Source organism: Somniosus microcephalus, chromosome 8 (assembly GCF_052327205.1).
Source record: "Somniosus microcephalus isolate GS21.2 chromosome 8, FLI_Smic_1.0, whole genome shotgun sequence".
Classification (NCBI taxonomy): Eukaryota; Metazoa; Chordata; class Chondrichthyes; order Squaliformes; family Somniosidae; genus Somniosus; species Somniosus microcephalus.
In genome coordinates this window covers 42636770-42657029 of record NC_140994.1, presented here as the reverse complement: position 1 = coordinate 42657029, position 20260 = coordinate 42636770, and the positions used below count along the sequence as shown (strand labels likewise).

The 20260-nt window shown below is 44.5% G+C and overlaps 1 protein-coding gene across 1 annotated transcript in view; it reads left to right on the top strand.

The window, feature by feature from the left end:
* Window positions 1-20260, top strand: part of fam53b (family with sequence similarity 53 member B) — a 130059-nt gene that overhangs the window by 35268 nt on the left and 74531 nt on the right. The window contains exons 2-3 of the mRNA XM_085994627.1: window positions 2758-2967; window positions 14891-14945. Of these exons, the coding sequence (XP_085850753.1) occupies window positions 2890-2967; window positions 14891-14945 (133 nt within the window). The 5' untranslated portion in view covers window positions 2758-2889. The remainder of the gene's footprint in view (window positions 1-2757; window positions 2968-14890; window positions 14946-20260) is intronic.

Sequence of the window (20260 nt, the reverse complement as noted above, 5' to 3'; positions counted from 1 at the left end):
TTCCCGTGAACAGCTAGCTTCTAGCTAGACATTTATTCAGTACACGTCCTCTAGGTACAGCATCTGTAGAGATTCCGCATGTGTGCTTCTGTGTGCAGGCTTCCATCTTGACTACTACCTCCTGGGTAGCCTAGTGCATCGTGGGTAGTGTAGTTTTAAACACATACACTAGATGGAGCCGTAGAGCCGTATATTTAGTTGTACCACTCCAGAATGACATGTTATTGATCATTACAGATGTGACTAGTGCTGTTGTAATTAAATGCCTCTGCCAACTGTTTTCCTTGTTTGGCATGCCTAACTATATACATAGTGATCGGGGTTCTTCCTTTATGAGCGAAGAATTGTGACAGTTTTTGCTATCGAAAGGGATTGCAACAAGTAGAACTACCAGCTATAACCCTCGTGGTAATGGGCAGGTCGAGAAAGAAAATGCGACAGTGTGGAAGGCTATCGTACTGTCTCTGAAGTCGCGAGGCCTGCCGACCTCTCGCTGGCAGGATGTCCTGCCAGACATGCTGCATTCCATAAGGTCTCTTCTGTATACAGCGACGAATGCCACCCCTCATGAAAGGATGTTTAGTTTTCCAAGAAAAGCTACTAACGGAGTAATGTTACCCACATGGTTGACGACCACGGGCCCTGTGTTTTTGCGCAGACATGTGAGAGGCCACAAGACTGATCCACTGGTGGAGGAAGTACAACTCCTCCATGCTAATCCCCAGTATGCGTATATTCAATATCCGGATGGGCGAGAGGATACGGTCTCTATTAAAGATCTTGCACCTGCTGGAGCTCGAAAAGAGTTCAACTCTGAGAGTAGAGTTTTCAATCATGGTATTGGACCTTCAGAGACACAAACCCTCTGTGTGGAAAATACTGATGATTCTGGGAATTCGAATTAACCGGAGTTAGTACTCCGGGAAGAGCCTCAGCAAGAGTTACATCATTCCCAGAGGATTATCAGACCTCCTGACAGACTGAATCTATAGCAGGGGGTGAATATGATGAAAGAACTCTGTGTTCTGACATTTGTGTTGTTGTTGTTGTTGTACTTGTTAATGTCTGGAATGTTCCACCGGTGTAACCACTAATGCTCCTCCCTAGCCCCGCCCCTCTTCTGGAATGTTCTACCAAGGGCTGGGTCGGTGATGACTGTGTTAACTTGATGCCATGTTCTTACTTAATAAAAGCCTTTAGTCTTAAGCTTTAACCTCATGGATTCAGGCAGTTATTTGGCACATCACTGATCTTACTAGATCATTGAATCTCTTGCACCCAGGTGCGAATCACCACTGACAACCCCGTAACCTCCCACGCTGCCTTTGTCTGCTGGGGAGGCCTCTTCCTGCCGTCCACAATGAAAGAGAACCTCCCTAAGTGCTCTCACTCCCTCCACAAGATGATGGAGGGACTCCTTTGTGAAGCGAGGTGCTGCTTGTTGGCGCTGGAAGCTCATAGTGCAGAGACTCAAACACTGACAGCACTGAATGCCATCAATTTGCAACTGACAGTAACTGGGGTCGTGGCCCCTTTAACTAAACCGGCAAGAATCGCGTCATCCTTTAGTAGGGCCGAGAAACGCGCAGGGCGGGCCTAACAAGGCCCATTAGGGAAAGATTTGATTTATCGATGGGATCCACGCAGCAGTGGGGTCGCCCCCGCCGACGACCTCTCCTGCCTTGAAGCCGCCCAGGTTGGTGAAATCACGGCCTAGGTGTGAAGCCCATCACTGGGGCTCCGGCACAGTTTGAGCAGACAACTCTTTTCTGTGGGCTGTTTCAATGGCTCACCACCACCTTCTCGAGGGCTATTAGAGATGGGCAACAAATGCTGGCCTTGCCAGCGATGCCCACATCCCAGGATTGAATTTTAAAAAATCACACAACAGCTGCGTCACCAACTAAACTCAAATTGTCGTCATTTAACAATGGAGGAGAGGATTTTAGCCAATCACCTATCAGGGTTCAAATGAAGTACAACTAAGTTGTTTCATTGTAGGCAAACAGGTCTGCACACCGATCTCCAAACATCTTACGTGCGCAAAGTATTAAGTCTGATGCCCCAAGGAACCATAGATATTAATTTATTAAAAAAAATTAAAGCACTGTTCGGTGTGTTATATGAAATAAACAGGGTGCACGCAAAACTAACTGCTGTAGTGCTAGTTTATTTGGAGAGAAATTGGATGCAAAGTACTATCTGTTTTTCAGTGGAAGACCATTGTGACTTTTGCTCTTTCATCCAGATACAAAGGAACTTTCCTATGAAATCAAATATAGAAATGTGTTGCTTTTGTTAATATTTCCCATCAATTCTGTTTAGCAACTGGCCCTCAGTTTATTTATGAGAGCACTGAAAGGCACAACATATTAGTACTGTACTATGCTGTGCTACCGAGTGTAGGATCTGGGTTCATACTGGGGATTCCCCACATGTTGGTTCCCTGACCTCAGTCATGACATTACGGGGGACACAGAGTGGAAGCCAGTCACCTCCCCAAAGAGGGAGTAAATTTTCATGGGGACGTCGCTCTGAGCTCTTATTTATTAATAACCTGTGGATGGTTCAAGAGCAGGGTTGCCTGAGATCTGGACGTCAGTTACCTGCCAAGTCTTCTTGCCTGGAATATGGTGCATGGCACACCGAGGGGAGGGGAGGAAATAAATATTCAGTAGATATTTAACTCTTCAAGTTTATGATTTAGTGAACTTATATGTGCTTCTCTCTTTTTCTCTCCTTCATGGTATTGGACAGTTATGAAGAGCATTGCAGTAGTATACTCACAGCTAACTCTCACGCTGACCTGAAATGGAAGATGTGGCTTAAAATGATACCCACTGACTGCTGCCCATGGTGTAATGGACCCAGAGAGGTGACTGTGTTACCATGGTGACTCTTTTAACCAAAGGTGTAGAAAACAAGGGCTTGGATTATGGTACATGCAACACCTTCAACACTGAACTGGTAAGCTTATTTCTTAAGCCTAATGCGTGGATCAGTTTTAAACATTTACTTTGATTTTCCAATATAAATAGTTTCAGAAGATAACTTCTACTGGTAGGTTATATTGCGCAGCTTCACAATCTCAGTGAATCCTCGAGAAACCCTCAAAAGTTGCATTTGTGAGGCTTTTCTTGTGTCGTGCCACTACTAAAATGTAAATTTAATTTCAAGCTGATTTTCTCTGGGCAATTTACTTTGATTTCATTGGGATGGCTGCAGTCTTTACCTGATTCTGCACTGATATTTAGAGTGCCACATCACTCCTAAAGTTTACGGAATCCTGGGCTTCATAAATAGAGGCATAGAGTACAAAAGCAAGGAAGTTATGATGAACCTTTATAAAACACTGGTCCGGCCACAACTGGAGTATTGTGTCCAATTCTGGGCACCGCACTTTAGGAAGGATGTGAAGGCCTGAGAGAGGGTGCAGCAAAAATTTACAAGAATGGTTTCAGGGATGAGGGACTTCAGTTACGTGGATAGACTGGAGAAGCTGGGTTTGTTCTCCTTAGAGCAGAGAAGGTTGAGAGGTGATTTGATAGAAGTGTTCAAAATTATGAGGGGTCTAGACAGAGTAGATAGAGAGAAACTGTTCCATTGGCGGAAGGGTCGAGAACCAGAGAACACAGATTTAAGGTGATTGGCAGACATAAGGAAAAACTTTTTTACGCAGCGAGTGGTTAGGATCTGGAATGCACTGCCTGGGAGGGTGGTAGAGGCAGATTCAATAGTGGCTTTCAAAAGGGAATTGAATAAGTACCTGAAGGAAACAAATTTGCAGGGCTAGGGGGAAAAGGCGGGGGAGTGGGACTAGCTGAAGTGCTCTCGCAGAGAGCCGGCATGGGCTCTTCGGGCTGCCTTCCGTGCTGTAACTATTCTATGATTCTAAAAAATCAGAACAGCAGCCATGTAATAATCGTGCCCGCTTTCCTGGTGCTTGGGGCACCTGCTGAAATAATAATAATACAGTACAATAATTCAGAAAAGTTAGTTAAAATTAAATTTCACATATCTGTAGCTGGCAGTACATGAGGGAACACTACCAATATTTAGGGAAAGCCTCACAAATGCAATTTGTGTAATCTTTTGGGGAGTATCCCTTTTAAACTAACAGATGAGTTTGTATCAATGGCAAACGGGCTGTTCAGAGTTTAAGTTCGATCCATGTACAGCAAATATTTTGATGTCGACAGTTTTGTCACTAATATTTACGTGAGTTGGCCAACAAATTTATTTTCCCCTAATATGGGAGCATTTACCCGATGTCCAAATGGAGGGTACGTGCAGTTACCCTACTTGGTCCTGTATGCATTCTAGTGTACTTTCTAAATGGTGTTGTACTTGGGTTACACCTATATAGATAAACAGCTAATTATTAACCCATAGGGGTGATGCAAAGCATAATTCTGAGTGCTAAAGCTACCAAATTCCACATTATTTATGAACTTTCTAAGAATAAGGTTGCAAAGCTAAATCCAGATTGTTTTCATTCATTTCCAATATTAGTGTGGTTCAATTTAGATTGAGAGGTATGAGGACATATTTCACTTAACGACCACATTTCCTGCCAGTTGTAGGATAGTGATGGAGAAGATAAAAAAATGAGAATGAAAATGGCACTAAGTTTGTTGGAAACACTAGCTTGAAGCAGGACGAGTGTGTTTCAATAATTGATTTGCAGCAACACATGTGGTGCCCTTGGTGCAAAAGGCTAAGACACTTTGGCCAACTTTACAATGTCATTCTCAATCCCACATCTAGTGGCACAATGCAAAAAAATCCCTCGCAGCTGCTAATGGGGTCAACTTATGCTATTTTGTTTGTACATCACCAAGTTGCATTAGTGCCGTGACTAGGGCTAAAGTTCAGTTTAGCAGTGAGGCAAAGCTAAAACATATATCTGGAGTACAGTGTATGACAGCACTGAAGATGTTATGGAAGCTTACAGTGCCAGGCTTATTCATAACAGCACAGTTACTCCATGCAAAGAATGCAGAACATTCATTATTTTCTATTTGTGCATTATAACATAAGAAATATAACATAACATAAGAAATAGGAGCAGGAGTAGGCCATTTGGTCCCTCAAGCCTGCTCCGCCATTCAATAAGATCATGGCTGATCTGATCTTGGCCTCAACTCCACTTTCCTGCCTGCTCCCCATAACCCTTGACTCCCCCATAGTTCAAAAATCTGTCTATCTCCACCTTCAATATATTCAATGACCCAGCCTCCACAGCTCTCTGGGGAAGAGAATTCCAAAGATTCGTGACCCTCTGAGAGAAGAAATTCTTCCTCATCTCCATTTTAAATGGGCGACCCCTTATTCTGAAACTATGCCCCCTAGTTCTAGATTCCCCCATGAGGGGAAACATCCTCTCTGCATCTACTGTGTCAAGCCCTCTCAGAATCTTATGGGGGAAACATTCGGTATTGCCCCATTTGGGGCGCCATTATTGGCGGTGTGCAAAGTTTAGCGCCTGGTGCTAATTATCGCCTCCGACAGCAAACTTGGCTTCTATCGCCCCTGGAGGTGATTAGAGCGCTAAATCAGGCGCTACACACCTCTCCTAAGGCCGAGGAGTGAGGCGCTACCTCACAGCACTGGCAAAGCTCATGTGATGTCAGTCAGCAATGGAACACAGACACACTGGCACCGTCTAATTCTTAAAGGGGAGTTCTGACGCATGGTCATCGACCTGAAACATTAACTCTGTTTCTCTCTTCACAGATGCTGCTTGACCTGCTGAGTTTCTCCTGCATTTTCTGTTTTTAGCTTAAAGGGGAGGGTTGATCTTGCTCTCCATCCACATCCTGCTCATTGCAGCCTTGAATCACAGCCTGAATCTCAGCCTGGAGAGACCTGTACATCAAATCTGCTGGAAAGAACAATGGAGAGAACCAGGGAAAGAGCTCAGAGTGCAGACCCCACAGTCTCTTCTAAATAGATACAAGGAAGGGCAAATCAAAATCAACCTGCAAAGTGCTGCTCAGTACCCAAAACTCCTTCACACAGCGTTGAATCTCTCCAGAAGTCTCTCTCTCTCTCTCTCTCAGAATGCATGGTGCAAAAATATCACCGACAAAAAAAGGCAGGAAGTGGTCGCCTTTAAATAGTGCTCCCCTAGTCCCTTTCTGACAGCATAACGCTCCCCTCAACCTGTCATTGCTAGCGGCAGGCGGTAAGCCAGGGGGCGCCACTCAATTACCGGTCTGGGGCACTAACGAGGCGTTGCACACTCGACTGACGTCACGATCTGCCGGCGCAGGAGATTGTGGCGGTAGTGTTTAGCGCCGCCGCAAAATGTCTATTTAATTTTGCGAGCAGCGCAAACATCACTGCGCCCTGGCGCTAGTTGCTTTGCGCCCCACTTGGCACCCTCTTAAGGCGCTAATGGGAGGCGCAAACAACTGAATTTTTCCCCCTATATGTTTCAATAAGATCACCTCTCATTCTTCTAAACTCCAATAAGTATAGGCTCAACCTTTCTTCATAAGACAACCCCCTCATCTCAGGAATCAACCTAGTGAACCTTCTCTGAACTGCCTCCAATGCAAGTATATCCCTCCTTAAATAAGGAGACCAAAACTCTATGCAGTACTCCAGGTGTGGCCTCACCAATGCCCTGTACAGTTGTAGCAAGACTTCCCTACTTTTATATTCCAGCCCCCTTGCAATAAAGGACAACATTCCATTTGCCGTCCTAATTACTTGCTGTACCTGCATGCTAACTCTTTGTGTTTCATGTACAAGGACCTCCAGATCCCTCTGTACCTCCGCATTTTGTAGTCTCTCTTCATTTAAATAATTTGCTTTTTTATTCTTCCTACCAAAGTGAATAACCTCACATTATACTCGATCTGCCAAATTTTTGCCCACTCATTTAACCTATCTATATCCCTTTGGAGATTCTTCGTGTCCTCCTCACAACTTGCTTTCCCACCTATCTTTGTATCATCAGCAAATTTGGCTACAGTACACTCGGTCCCTTCATCCAAGTCATTAATATAGATTGTAAATAGTTGAGGTCCCAGCACTGATCCCTGTGGCACACCACTAGTTACCGTTTGCCAACTTGAAAATGGCCCATATATCCCAACTCTGTTTTCTGTTAGTTAGCCAGTCCTCTATCCGTGCTAATATATTACCCCCAACCCCGTGAGCTCTTATCTTGTGCAGTAACCTTTTATGTGGCACCTTATCGAATGCCTTCTGGAAATCTAAATACACTACATCTACTGGTTCCCCTTTATCTACCCTGCTCGTTACATCCGCAAAGAACTCTAGCAAATTTGTCAAACACGATTTCCCTTTCATAAAACCATGCTGACTCTGCTTGATTGTATTATGATTTTCTAAATGTCCTGCTACTACTTCATTAATAATGGACTCCAGCATTTTCCCAATGACAGATGTTAGGCTAACTGGTCTATAGTTTCCTGCTTTCTGTCTCCCTCCTTTCTTGAATAGGGGTGTTACATTTGTGGTTTTCCAATCTGATGAGGTCTCATCAGAATCCAGGGAATTTTTGTAGATTACAACCAATGCATCCACTATCTCTGCAGCCACTTCTTTTAAGACCCTAGGATGCAGGCCATCAGGTCCTGGGGACTTGTCCCATTAGTTTGCCTAGTACTTTTTCTCTAGTGATAGTGATTGTTTTAAGTTCCTCCCCCCCCATAGCCCCTTGATTATCTCTTATTGGGATGCTTTTAGTGTCTTCTACCGTGAAGACTGATACAAAATATTTGTTCAAAGTCTCTGCCATTTCCCTGTTTCCCATTATTAAAAAGAAAAGCTGAGCTGTGGATTTTGGTTTTCTTCTAAGAACAGCAGGGCTTCAGTTGAATTCTATTCCTAGGTGACGACATTATCTTAGCAGTGGAAATATTGATTGCAACATTTTCTTTATAAAATACCAAACTGAATCAAAGAGAGATTGATGATCAAGAGAATGAAGTAGAGATGAATGCTGAACCATCACAGTGTGAACCTCGCTAGGAAACAGAAATGTTGCTTGTGGTTTTGCATGCTGTAGAGCAACTTTTTTATTAACTGGTGTACCAATGGGAGCTCTCCATCCAGTCATGTTGATTCAGTAGGTCCTCTCTACTGATCCCCTTTGTGATGTTCAATACTAAGCTTTCATAATGGGACATCATTTTATATTATGTTTGATGATAAAGAGCAGCTTTATGCTTGGCAGAGCATCAGAAAAAGTCTACTGCTCTCACAGTTAATTATGAGATATGCAGGGTAGCTTGTAAAGTTTAATGTTTAACCTGCTTTTCCACTGGGCTTTGCCTTTCAGGATTTGGTCTTATGTTCCTGCTTTTGAATTCTGCTGGATCTTTGTACCTTCCACGTCTGTTGTTCGGTTTTGACTGCGTCTGCTGTGTTGTGATTGTGTTGGAAGTGCTCCTGCTGTATCTTTTTGCTGTGTGCCTGTAATGCAGAGGATTGGTTTGCTGCACAACAGGCACATGACAGGAAGGTACAGTAGGAGAATTCACTGTCTTGTCTTTTGCTCCCAATTTGTCTCAACTCCCTCTGGACACAACATTTATGTGTTGCACCACTTTCTGCCAGCCATTTTGCACCACTCTCTTGAGAGGGTGCCCTGGAGGGCCAAACCGGGCAACCCTCCTTTTCCCTCAGTTCTTCCATGAACATCTGAACTGCTGAATTTGTAAATCTGAGTATTCTTTGGTGCCTAAATTGCTGATGTTGGAACTGCCAAACAAAGACAGAAAATGCTGGGAAAACTCAGCAGGTCAGGCAGCATCTGTAGAGAGAACAGATGAGTTCACATTTCGGTTGTGGATCCTGCAAAGTATCTACACCTGAAATGTTAACTGATCTGTTCTCTGCACAGGTGCTCCCAGAACTCGCAAATTATTTTTGCCAGACAAAAGTCCCTTCCCTTTAAAAGGCTATTGCAGCCCTTTAAATGGTTGCAGCAGTGCCGGATAGCCCACCCCCAAATTTGTAAGCTCCCAGAAACTGGTAGATTGAATGATTGGAGCTCAGAATGAATAAGTAACAAGGATCAGCAGCTCCAGAAGATTTGACAGAGTTGGCCATGCCTTATTCAGACTGGTGCAACATTTCTGCTGCATCCATCCATCCAGATCATGGAAAATGCATTCGATGGTCACATCAAGGGCAGATTTTCCTCTTCAGTGCCTGGGCATAAGAGCTTGGCAAGGTGGAAGCATTTATCACAAATTTGGGCACAAGCTGCTCATGATTTTCCATTCAATAAATTGTCAGCTGCTTGTGTTCTAGTTGCAATAAGCACTTCTGCTCTGCCAAACTCTTATACCCAGACATTGAAGAGTAAAATTTGCCCCCAGTTTTTGAAACAGAACCTAGAGCTGATTGACAGAGAAGGCTTGAATGGGTTAAATGGCCTTTTCTCATACTAATTTTACTACAGGTACACAACCCTAGAAATTACATTTGGTGATATTAACGGACAAAAGCTTAACTCATTTCTTCAACATTCCTTTGTCCAGTAATTTAACCAAAGCATTAAACTATTTAGTTTAAATAAATGAACTCTTCGGTTACAGTAGCAGACAAAGGACTATAACATGAACATTAACTATCTGCCTGCTAATATTGGCAACTGTAATTTCTAGGCTTCTAAATCTCATCATCCAGAAATAGTTTTTCTTTTAATGTAAGCACAAAGTCAGAGCAGTAGATCATGAGATTTCTAGAGGTTTTGATAGGATATGGCATTCTGACTTCCTAACCTCATTGAAAAAGTGACTGCACCTCATCATTCTGTATCAATTTTTAAAAAACCCATACAGAATACAAGGAGAAAAGCTTCAGACACTGGCTCTCCTGTGGAGCTCCCTCCCAGAGGTGCAGCCACCTGGAATTGTATCCCTTGTTAACAGGAGTTCAAATGGACAGTCAGTCATCACCTTGATAAGCTTTGATTGTTGCAGCATGTAATAAGTTATGGGCGATCTCTGACAGTATAGTTTCTCCTTTTGTGCTGTCTGTGACTATTGAGCTCAAGTTTGCAAGAGATCTGCCTTCGTTGCACAAAATATTTACTCTTGCCTGCTGTTCAGAAATGAAACCAGTGTTTGCCGCTTCAATACCGAACAGATTTACGACTGTTTTTCTTAGGCAGTCCCTCGGAACCGAGGATGACTTGCTTCCACATTAAAAATGAGTTTGCAGGTGACTGACAATGCGGGACCTACAGTCTCTGTCACAGGTGGGGCAGAGGGTGGTTGAAGGGGCGGGTGGGTGGGGTGCTTGGGTTGACGTGTGCGCCTTCCGCTGCCTGCTCTTGGCTTCTGCTTGCTCTTAGCGAAGAGACTCGAGGTTTTCGGTGCCTTCCCGGATGCTTCTCCTCCACTTTGTGCGGTCTTGGGCCAGGGATTCCCAGGTGTTGGTGGGGATGTTACACTTTTTCAAGGAGGCTTTGAGGGTGTCCTTGAAGCGTTTCCTCTGCCCACCTGGGGCTCTCTTGCCGTGCCGGAGCTCCGAGTAGAGCGCTTGTTTTGGGAGTCTCGTATCGGGCATGTGGACAATGTGACCCGCCCATCGGAGCTGATCGAGCGTGGTCAAAGCTTCGATGCTGGGGATGTTGGCCTGAGCAAGAACACTGACGTTGGTGCGCCTATCCTGCCAATGGATTTGCAGGATCTTGCGGAGGCAGCATTGGTGGTACCGCTCCAGTGCTTTGAGGTGCCTGCTGTACATGGTCCATATCTCTGAGGCATACAACAGGGCGGGTATCACTGCTGCTCTGTAGACCATGAGCTTAGTGCCGGGTTTGAGGTCCTGGTCTTCAAACACTCTCTTCCTCAGGCAACTGAAGGCTGCACTGGCACACTGAAGGCGGTGCTGGACTTCGTCGTTGACGTCTGCCCTAGTTGACAGTAGGCTCCCAAGGTATGGAAAGTGGTCCACGTTACCCTAGGCCTTGTCATGGATTTTGATAATCGGGGGGCAGTACTGTGTGGCAGGGGCAGGTTGGTAGAGGACCTTTGTCTTACGGATGTTTAGTGTAAGGCCCATGCTCTCGTACGCTTTGGTGAAGGTGTTGACGATGGTTTGGAGTTCGACCTCTGAGTGAGCGCAGATGCAAGCGTCGTCTGCATACTGTAATTCGACGACAGAGGATGGAACGACCTTGGGTCTGGACTGGAGGTGATGGAGGTTGAACAGTTTCCCGTTTGTTCTGTAAATTAGCTCCACTCCAGCGGGGAGCTTACTGAGGGTGAGATGGAGCATTGCAGCAAGGAAGATCGAGAAGAGCATTGGTGCGATGACACAGCCTTGCTTGACCCCGGTTCATACATGAATTGGGTCTGTGGTGGAACCGTTGGTCAGGATCACGGCTTGCATGTCATCGTGAAGCAGGCAGAGGATGGTGACAAACTTTTGATTGCGGTGAAGATCATGTCCATTTTGCCCCTTAGTAGGCGGAATCCGCATCGCGACTCTGGGAGGAGCTCTTCGGCCACTGGGAGAAGGCAATTGAGGAGAATTCTTGCGCTGACTTTCCCTGTGGTAGACAGCAGGAAAACGCCTCTGTAATTACCACAATCGGACTTGTCACCTTTCTTGAAGATGGTCACAATTACGGCATCTGAGATCCCCTGGCATGCTCTCCTCCTTCCAGATAAGAGAAATGAGTTCATGAATTCGCGCCAGTAGTGCTTCTCCGCCATGCTTTAGTGCCTCGGCGGGGATTCCATCTGCTCCTGAGGCCTTGTTGTTCTTCAGTTGCCGGATGGCCTTTTCAACCTCATGCCAGGCTGGGGTTGTGCTGAGATGGTGGTGGGTAGCATGCTGCGGGATGGAGTTGAGGACAATCGTGTCCAAGACAGATTCACGGTTAAGGAGATCTTCGAAGTGCTCCTTCCAGTGGGCACTGACTGCCTCTCTGTCCTTGATGAGTACCTCTCTGTTCTTGGCCCGCAGTGGGGTAGGGCCTTGGGTGCTTGGGCCGTAGATGGTCTTGACTGCGCTAAAGAATCCATGCACGTCATGGTTGTCGGCTAGCTGCTGGATCTCCTGCGCTTTCTCCATCCACCATCTGTTCTTTAGGTCGCGAGTTTTTTGTTGGACCTCGGCCTTCAGGCGTCTGTAGAGCTGCTCTGTTGCTGTTTCCAGATCAGGAATGCCTTGCGCTTGCGGCTTATTAGCTCCTGGATCTCCTGGTCGTTCTCGTCGAACCAGTCTTGGTATTTCCTGGTCGAGTGACCGAGCGTCTCTTCACAGGTGCTGATTATGGAGGCCTTGAGTGCAGACCAGGTGCTGTGGGCACTTTGTGTCTCTGCATCACTGGGAGTCGCAGGTTGTTTGTGAGGCGCAGGCTGAATGGGGCTTTCTTAGCGGGGTCTTTGAGTGCTCCAGCATTAATTTTCCGGCGGCATTGTTTCTGTTGCTGCCGCAGTTTTGGGGCTACATTGATGGAGATGACAGAGCTGATTAGGGGGTGGTCTGTCCAGCAGTTGTCAGCTCCTGTCATGGCGCGGGTGATGCGGACGTAATACGGATGATTACGACTGTAATACAACACTTACTGCATGGAATGGAACTGGTGGTTCTATTTCTACACAGCATCAGTTGATTAAATTTAAACAACTATTTGAGTGTTTTATACTGAGAGTTAAAAATTCACTCTAACTCTTGCAATAGCTTGTTGTGAATAGTTGTATAATTTTAGTACTTAATCTCCGGCTTGAGTGATTTTCCAAGATGGCAGAAAGTCACTTCGAGACTGAAGAGAGGAAGCTGGTGTGACATAGCAGGGGATATTACAGACCCATCTGTATTCATAACTGTGCCTATTTTAATAAATAAATTCAAACAAGAAACATTTCAAATATGAGTATAACGGGTATGCGCTTAATAAATATGATATCCATTTGCAGGCTTTAACACCCCTAACAGCTCATTTTGTAAAGACAATGAGTAGCTGGCTGGTCAAACAGCCCAGGAAATGCCCAGATTTGTGTTCATTTAGTAGATCTCAGTCTGGGTGACAGTAAGGCCACTATAATTAGCCCAAATGTCTCTGGGTTGTTGACGGGGGAAAAACAGTCACTGTTCTCGCTCCTGATCACTGCCCAAAAACGCCTACAGAAAGTGAGCCCATGTGAAAGTCTAGCGAAGACAGAGTTGGGTTCCAATATGTTACTACCATGGTCATAATAACCTGCTGAAAAACACAGATGAGAAATGGTTACTTAGATGAAATACTGATGCCAGGCAGCTGTGAAACTGCATCTTGGCAAGGAGGTCATGAGAGAAGATGGGCAGAGGAAATAAATTACCAGAAAAAGGGGAAAATATAATCTGTAGACTGGCCATACTCACTCACTTATGGGAATATTTGCTAATTTGTGCTTCTGGCCTAGCTACTTCCTCTCTCAGAGAGATAGTCAGAGGAACTTTCTTTCACAGTACAAATCACTGCAACGAGTACTGTATAATGCAAATGATCTTATTTTGGAAATGGTAGCATGTAATTCATTTGTAATTCTCTTGTGGCCACAGGATGTAGTTGTTGATGTTACGATATTCTGGAGTGGTTGGGCCAAAGCTGTAAACAAACTACTACTAACGTATCTTCGCTATTTTCTAGATCTTGCAAATAATGTGTGCACAAGCAAGAAGAGATTGAACCTCGGAATTGTTTTTTAAAATGAAAGCTAGTGATCAGTTACTGGGGTGGGGGGTGGAGGAGCTTACAGTGCAGAGTGAATAATAAGGAGGAAGTCACTGGAGTCTAGTCTGACTTGGATCAGCTGTTCCAGTTTACTGATTTCTGGTAGTTTAATCTTCAGAGCGCAGGAGTCTTGGTTTTAAATCCTAAGGCATATCAAGCAAGGAGTTTGAAACAACACATGAATGCCTGCAACAGCAGTTGTTTGAACCAAACAAGAGACCTCGGAGATGCAAGCAGTGCCCGAGGGTTAGTGTAGTTTTCAGCAGCACAGGACAGAAAGAAGCTGAATTCCCTCTACAATCACAAGAAATTTGCTTGTTATTTAACAGACTCTTGAACTCAATTAGGAGCTGGTCTTACGAAGGAGAATTGACTCGTTACTGATATTCTTACTGTATGTATATAAGATAGTCTTAACACATGTTGATTATTGCGCTTCACCATGCTATTTGTTTGTAAATGAAGATATTAGTTGCTTTAGTCTGTAAACTTCTGGTCTGTGTTGTAATATTTGCCACTACAAAGTGAATTTGGTAATGTAGCACAAATCTGTGTTAATTCCAGTAAGCAGACGGCTTTAAGTCGGGTAATTGTTAGCCTCTGAGGTATAATGCTTTGGGTGCAGAGTATAGAAAAGGTTCAGCTTTGAGATTGTAGGACACGAGGTGTGCTTATAGGAACTAAGCAGGAAACTGGTACTAAAAAGTGACAAACATTTTAACATCAATTATTGAAACAACAAATGTTCTAAACGAAACTCTACCTTTGTGCCAAGTTAAAGAAGATTTATATCATTGAAAAGATTAAATTTTTGTTTCTTCACACTCCATTTCAAACAAGTTATATTTTTAAAAGTTCTTATACTGGTGATATTCAAAATCAGTCAGTTAGTGGCGTCATAATGTCATATGGTCACGTGACGCAATTCGTTTGTTGTGATTGGGTAATTTTACTTGCTGTAAAATGTCATGTTACATCAGTAATTTTGTCAATTACATGTCTTTTCCCCTGAGTTGTGATTGGCTGATTTCATGACATCATTGTAATAGTGTTTTTAATTTTTCTTTTTAAATGCATTTTTTTAATCAGCTACCTGTAAGTGCATTTTTTTAAATATTAAATACTCTTTAACTGGTAGTCATTATAAACTCTGGCTTAATTGCTTATTTTCAGCATGATCCAAAGAAGATGAGTAAAGGGCCTACACTCCTCTCGTGTGGAATCATGGGTAAGTGTAGAAATGATTTGTTGGTAAGAATATTTGGACCACATGGTCATTATGTGTGCCAATAATTATCTTTTAGGATACAATACTAAGGTGGGATGAGCTTCCTTTTAATAAAATTAATTAGGGAGGGTAATTCCATAAGCTTAATAATATGCACATGATGTTTTCTCTGGAGTTTGGTCAGTTTTCATTGTTGTTGGTAATAGAAGATTTTCTGGACATGAGTTCTAGTTCTGAAAGAAAATGATTAGAGCCCTTTTTAGCGCATTTGTATCATAGCTCCAAAGATAATGATCCAATGGAATATGTACAACATTACACATACATTATGGGGGACACAAAGCTTTATATGGAACACAGAGTTTTGGCAGCCCCTGTGACAATGTGGAAAGTATTGTGAGTTGTTTTTAAACTATAAATTCACCAGAGCTGTGCTTGAAGGGAAAGTGGATCAAAATCAGTGCTATAGTATTGCAGCCCCGTCTCTAACCTATGCTTCCTTCAAAAGTAGCTTCCCACTGGGAGTACAGAATTGCTGAATTTGCCTTTATATGAGTGTAAGTCGCAGAGGGAGGCCCAGTCCATGGTGTAAACAACCCCTCCTCCCATATCCCGATGGCATTGTAGACCAATTAAAGTATAGGCTTACAATTCTGTCAATAGAATAAGGGAGCTGATTTTAGTAATGTAAATGCAGGGAGCTAGTCGTGTAAGTTTGTTTTCTGCGGTGCCCCATATAAAATCAGAGCTGAGTATTTCTACAGAGACTAGCTCCGTAGCCCAGGTATAAAAGTGGGAAAGAGGCACATAGCAATTGCTCTCCCGAACTGGATGAAGTACAATCTCCAGCTATAAAAGCATTATGTTAAAAGGAACAAAGGGTGTAACCATCTCATCCCTTAATTGAATGGGAAGAGGAATTTCCAAATAGTTTAAGAGCCCTGGGATTGCTTCAGGCACATAATGAACTTATTCTCCTGATAGTTTGTGTGTATCCGGCATTACCTAAGCCAATAGACTGTAAATGTGTAAAATACTGATCATATGCACTGCTGGGGGAATGATAAAGTCAACAAACTCTCAGCATATCTAAAAACAGGTCAGTGTTTCAATTGCCAAAACTTTCTCTAGTTTTTTTAAAATAAATTGCACCTGGTGTTTCTGGTGAGGTTCCTTAGGGGGAAAAATTCAGTGGTGCCTCAAGGCCCCTGCGCCGTAAATTCAGTGGAAGCGCCCTAAGCAGGAGCTGGGGCGCTACTGGAAAGCGCGCCCCCTCTTTCTTGGGATGCTACCAGTGAACTTTGCGCTGCTACATGCATCAGCGCCACACGCGTTGGCACATAGTGCTATGTCATTGAAGACCTCCCACCCCTGATTAAAGGGGAGAGGCCTAGTGCTGCACGCACCGGGACCCTGACAGACCACCAGGGAGCGGGGTGCCGGGAAAACAGCCAAGAGGAGTGCCAGGCTGAGCGGTTGCGGCCGGCACCCCGCATACAGAGGTAAGAAGGAGCAGGTGCTGGCAGTCAGCCTAAAGAAAAATGGCCGCCCGGCACCTGCCCTTTAATTTGGACCGCCGCTGCTGCCAAAACAAAACCCTGACCCTGTCGGGCATATCGTCTGGCGATAGGTCAGGGGGCGCAAGGGAAGTTTGCGGCTGGGGCGCAAGCGGGCGCTGCGCACGGCGGTGATGTCATCGCCGGTGGCGCAGCACTGCGGGGCGCTACCAGCTACCGCCGCCGCAGATCTCCTGTTGAATTTTGCGGGAGGCATTAGCAGCGTCATGCCCGGGCACTAGGGGCTTTGCGCCCCCGGGGGCGCTAACGGGAGGTGCAAAGCAACTCAATGTTTCCCCCTTAGCATCGAATGGATTTTGAGCAATATTTTGAGTCTTCCTCAATCAAATTTGGTTGATTTGGGATTTTATTCTGAAAAGTTATGATTTGGCTGATTGGAAATACAGAGTAAATTATTGAAATAAATAAATAAATAATTAGTTAAGTGCACATATCGGTGAAAGCTGACCTTTACATATGCTGAACAAAGTATAGACGAGACATAAACTATATGGTTAATTTAGAAACATAGAAACATAGAAGATAGGAGCAGGAGTAGGCCATTCGACCCCTCGAGCCTGCTCCGCCATTCAACGCGACCATGGCTGATCATCCAAATTCAGTACCCTGTCCCTGCCTTTTCCCCATATCCCTTGATCCCTTTAGCCTCAAGAAATATATCCAACTCTTTCTTGAATATATTTAATGAATTAGCCTCCACCGCCCTCTGTGGCAGAGAATTCCACAGGTTCACCACTCTCTGGGTGAAGAAATTCCTCCTAATTTCAGTCCTAAATGGCTTACCCCTTATCCTTAGACTATGACCCCTGGTTCTGGACTCCCCGGCCATCAGAAACATCCTTCCTGCATCTAGTCTGTCCAGACCTGACAGAATTTTATAGGTTTCGATGAGATCCCCTCTCAATCTTCTAGACTCCAGTGAGTATAAGCCCAATCGACACAATCTCTCCTCATACGTCATTCCTGCCATCCCAGGTATCAGCCTGGTGAATCTTCGCTGCACTCCCTCCATGGCAAGAACGTCCTTCCTCAGGTAAGGTGACCAAAACTGCACACAATACTCACGGTGCGGTCTCACCAAGGCCCTGTACAACTGCAGCAAGACATCCTTGTTCCTGTACTCGAACCCTCTTGCTACGAAGGCCAACATACCATTTGCCTTCTTAACTGCCTGCTGCACCTGCATGCTTACCTTCAGCGACTGGTGCACAAGGACGCCCAGGTCTCTTTGCACTTCCCCTTCTCCCAATCTATTGCCATTCAAATAATAATCTGCCTTCCTGTTTTTGCCACCAAAGTGGATAACCTCACATTTATCCACATTATAGTGCATTTGCCATGTTTCTGCTCAATCACCCAACCTGTCCAAATCGTACTGGAGTTTCCTGACATCCTCCTCGCAGCTTACCCTCCCGCCCAGCTTTGTGTCATCTGCAAATTTGGAGATATTACATCCAATTCCCTCGTCCAGATCATGAATATATATTGTGAACAGCTGGGGTCCTAGGACCGATCCTTGCGGTACCCCACTAGTCACTGCCTGCCACTCGGAAAACGACCCGTTTATTCCAACTCTTTGCCTTCTGTCCGCCAACCAGTTCTCTATCCAAGTCAATACCTTGCCCCCAATCCCATGTGCCTTAATTTTGCACGCTAATCTCTTGTGTGGGACCTTATCGAAAGCACCCGCCCTTTTAGCAATCGTTGTAATGCAAATGCCTTTTTTGGGGGAGGAACAACTTGGGTGGGATATAGAATAGCAGTATGCTACATTCCAACTCACCATACAGTGGACTGGTACCCTGACTCCCCAATCCCAGACAGGTCTTTGGGGCAGAGACAACTGGGAGATAGAGGTCACGCACCCGCCCTTTTAGCTTCAATATGATGCATGGCATTGAGAAGAAGCCATTAGGAAAATTGTGGCATGGATTAGTAGTGTGAAAATTATGCTGTTTTCTCTCCATTTGCACATTATACGTTATTAGGACATCCAACTGTTATCAGCAAAGCTTGCCAAGAATTTTGTGTACCTCCTTGTTTGGTAGGTTTTCCCATCAACCCAAATAGTAATTGGTTCACATTCTACATACATAAGAACATAAGACGTAGGAGCATGAATAGGTCATTTGGCACCTCGAGCCTGCTCCACCATTCAATAAGATCATGGCTGATCTGATCTTGGCCTCAACTCCATTTCCCTGCCCGCTCCCCATAACCCTTCACTCCCTTACCATTCAAAAATCTGTCTATCTCCACCTTAAATATATTCAATGACCCAGCCTCCACAGCTCTCTGGGGAAGAGAATTCCAAAGATCCACGACCCTCTAAGAGAAGAAATTCCTCCTCATTTCCGTTTCAAATGGGTGCCCCCTTATTCTGAAATTAAGCCCCCTAGTTCTAGATTCCCCCACGAGGGGAAACATCCTCTCTGCATCTACCCTGTCAAGCCCCTTCAGAATCTTATATGTTTCAATAAGATCCCCTCTTATTCTTCTAAACTCCAATGAGTATAGGCCCAACCTGCTCAACCTTTCTTCATAAGCCAACCCCTTCATCTCCGGAATCAACCTCGTGAGCCTTCTCTGAACTGCCTCCAATGCAAGTATGTCCTTCCTTAAATAAGGAGCCCAAAACTGTACACAGTACTCCAGGTGTGGTCTCACCAATGCCCTGTACAGTTGTAACAGGACTTTCCTACTTTTATACTCCATTCCCTTTGCAATAAAGGCCAACACTCCATTTACCTTCCTAATTACTTGCTATACCTGCATGCTAACTTTTTGTGATTCATGTACAAGGACCCCCAGATCCCTTTGTACCTCAGAATTTTGTAATCTCTCCCCATTTAAATAATAATTTGCTTTTTTATTTTTCCTACCAAAGTGGATAACCTCGCATTTTCCCACATTATACTCCATCCGCCAGATTTCTGCCCACTCACTTAGCCTATCTATATCCCTTTGGAGATTCTTTGCATCCTCCACACAATTTGCTTTCCCACCTATCTTGGTATCATCAGCAAATTTGGCTACATTACACTTGGCCCCTTCTTCTAAGTCATTAATATAGATTGTAAATAGTTGCGGCACCCCACTAGTTACAGTTTGCCAACCTGAAAATGACCCATATATCCCGACTCTCTGTTTTCTGTTAGTTAGCCAATCCTCTATCCATGCTAATATATTACCCCCAACCTCGTGAGCTCTTATCTTGTGCAGTAACCTTTTCTGTGGCATCTTATTGAATGCCTTCTGGAAATCCAAATACATGACATCTACTGGTTCCCCTTTATCCACCCTGCTTGTTACATCCTTAAAGAACTCCAGCAAATTTGTCAAACATGATTTCCCTTTCATGAAACTCTGCTTGACTATATTATGATTTTCTAAATGTCCTGCTACCACTTCCTTAATGATGGACTCCAGCAGTTTCCCAATGACAGATGTTAGGCTAACTGGTCTATAGTTGCCTGCTTTCTGTTTCCCTCGTTTCTTAAATAGGGGTGTTACATTTGCGGGTTTCCAGTCCGCTGGGACCTCTCCAGGATCCAGGGAATTTTGGTAGATTACAACCAATGCATCCACTATCTCTGCAGCCACCTCTTTTTTAAGACCCTAGGATGCAGGCCATTGGGTCCAGGGGACTTGTCCTCCTTTAGTCCCATTAGTTTGCCTCATACGTCTTCTCCAATGATAGTGATTGTTTTAAGTCCTCCCCCCAACCCCAATAGCCCC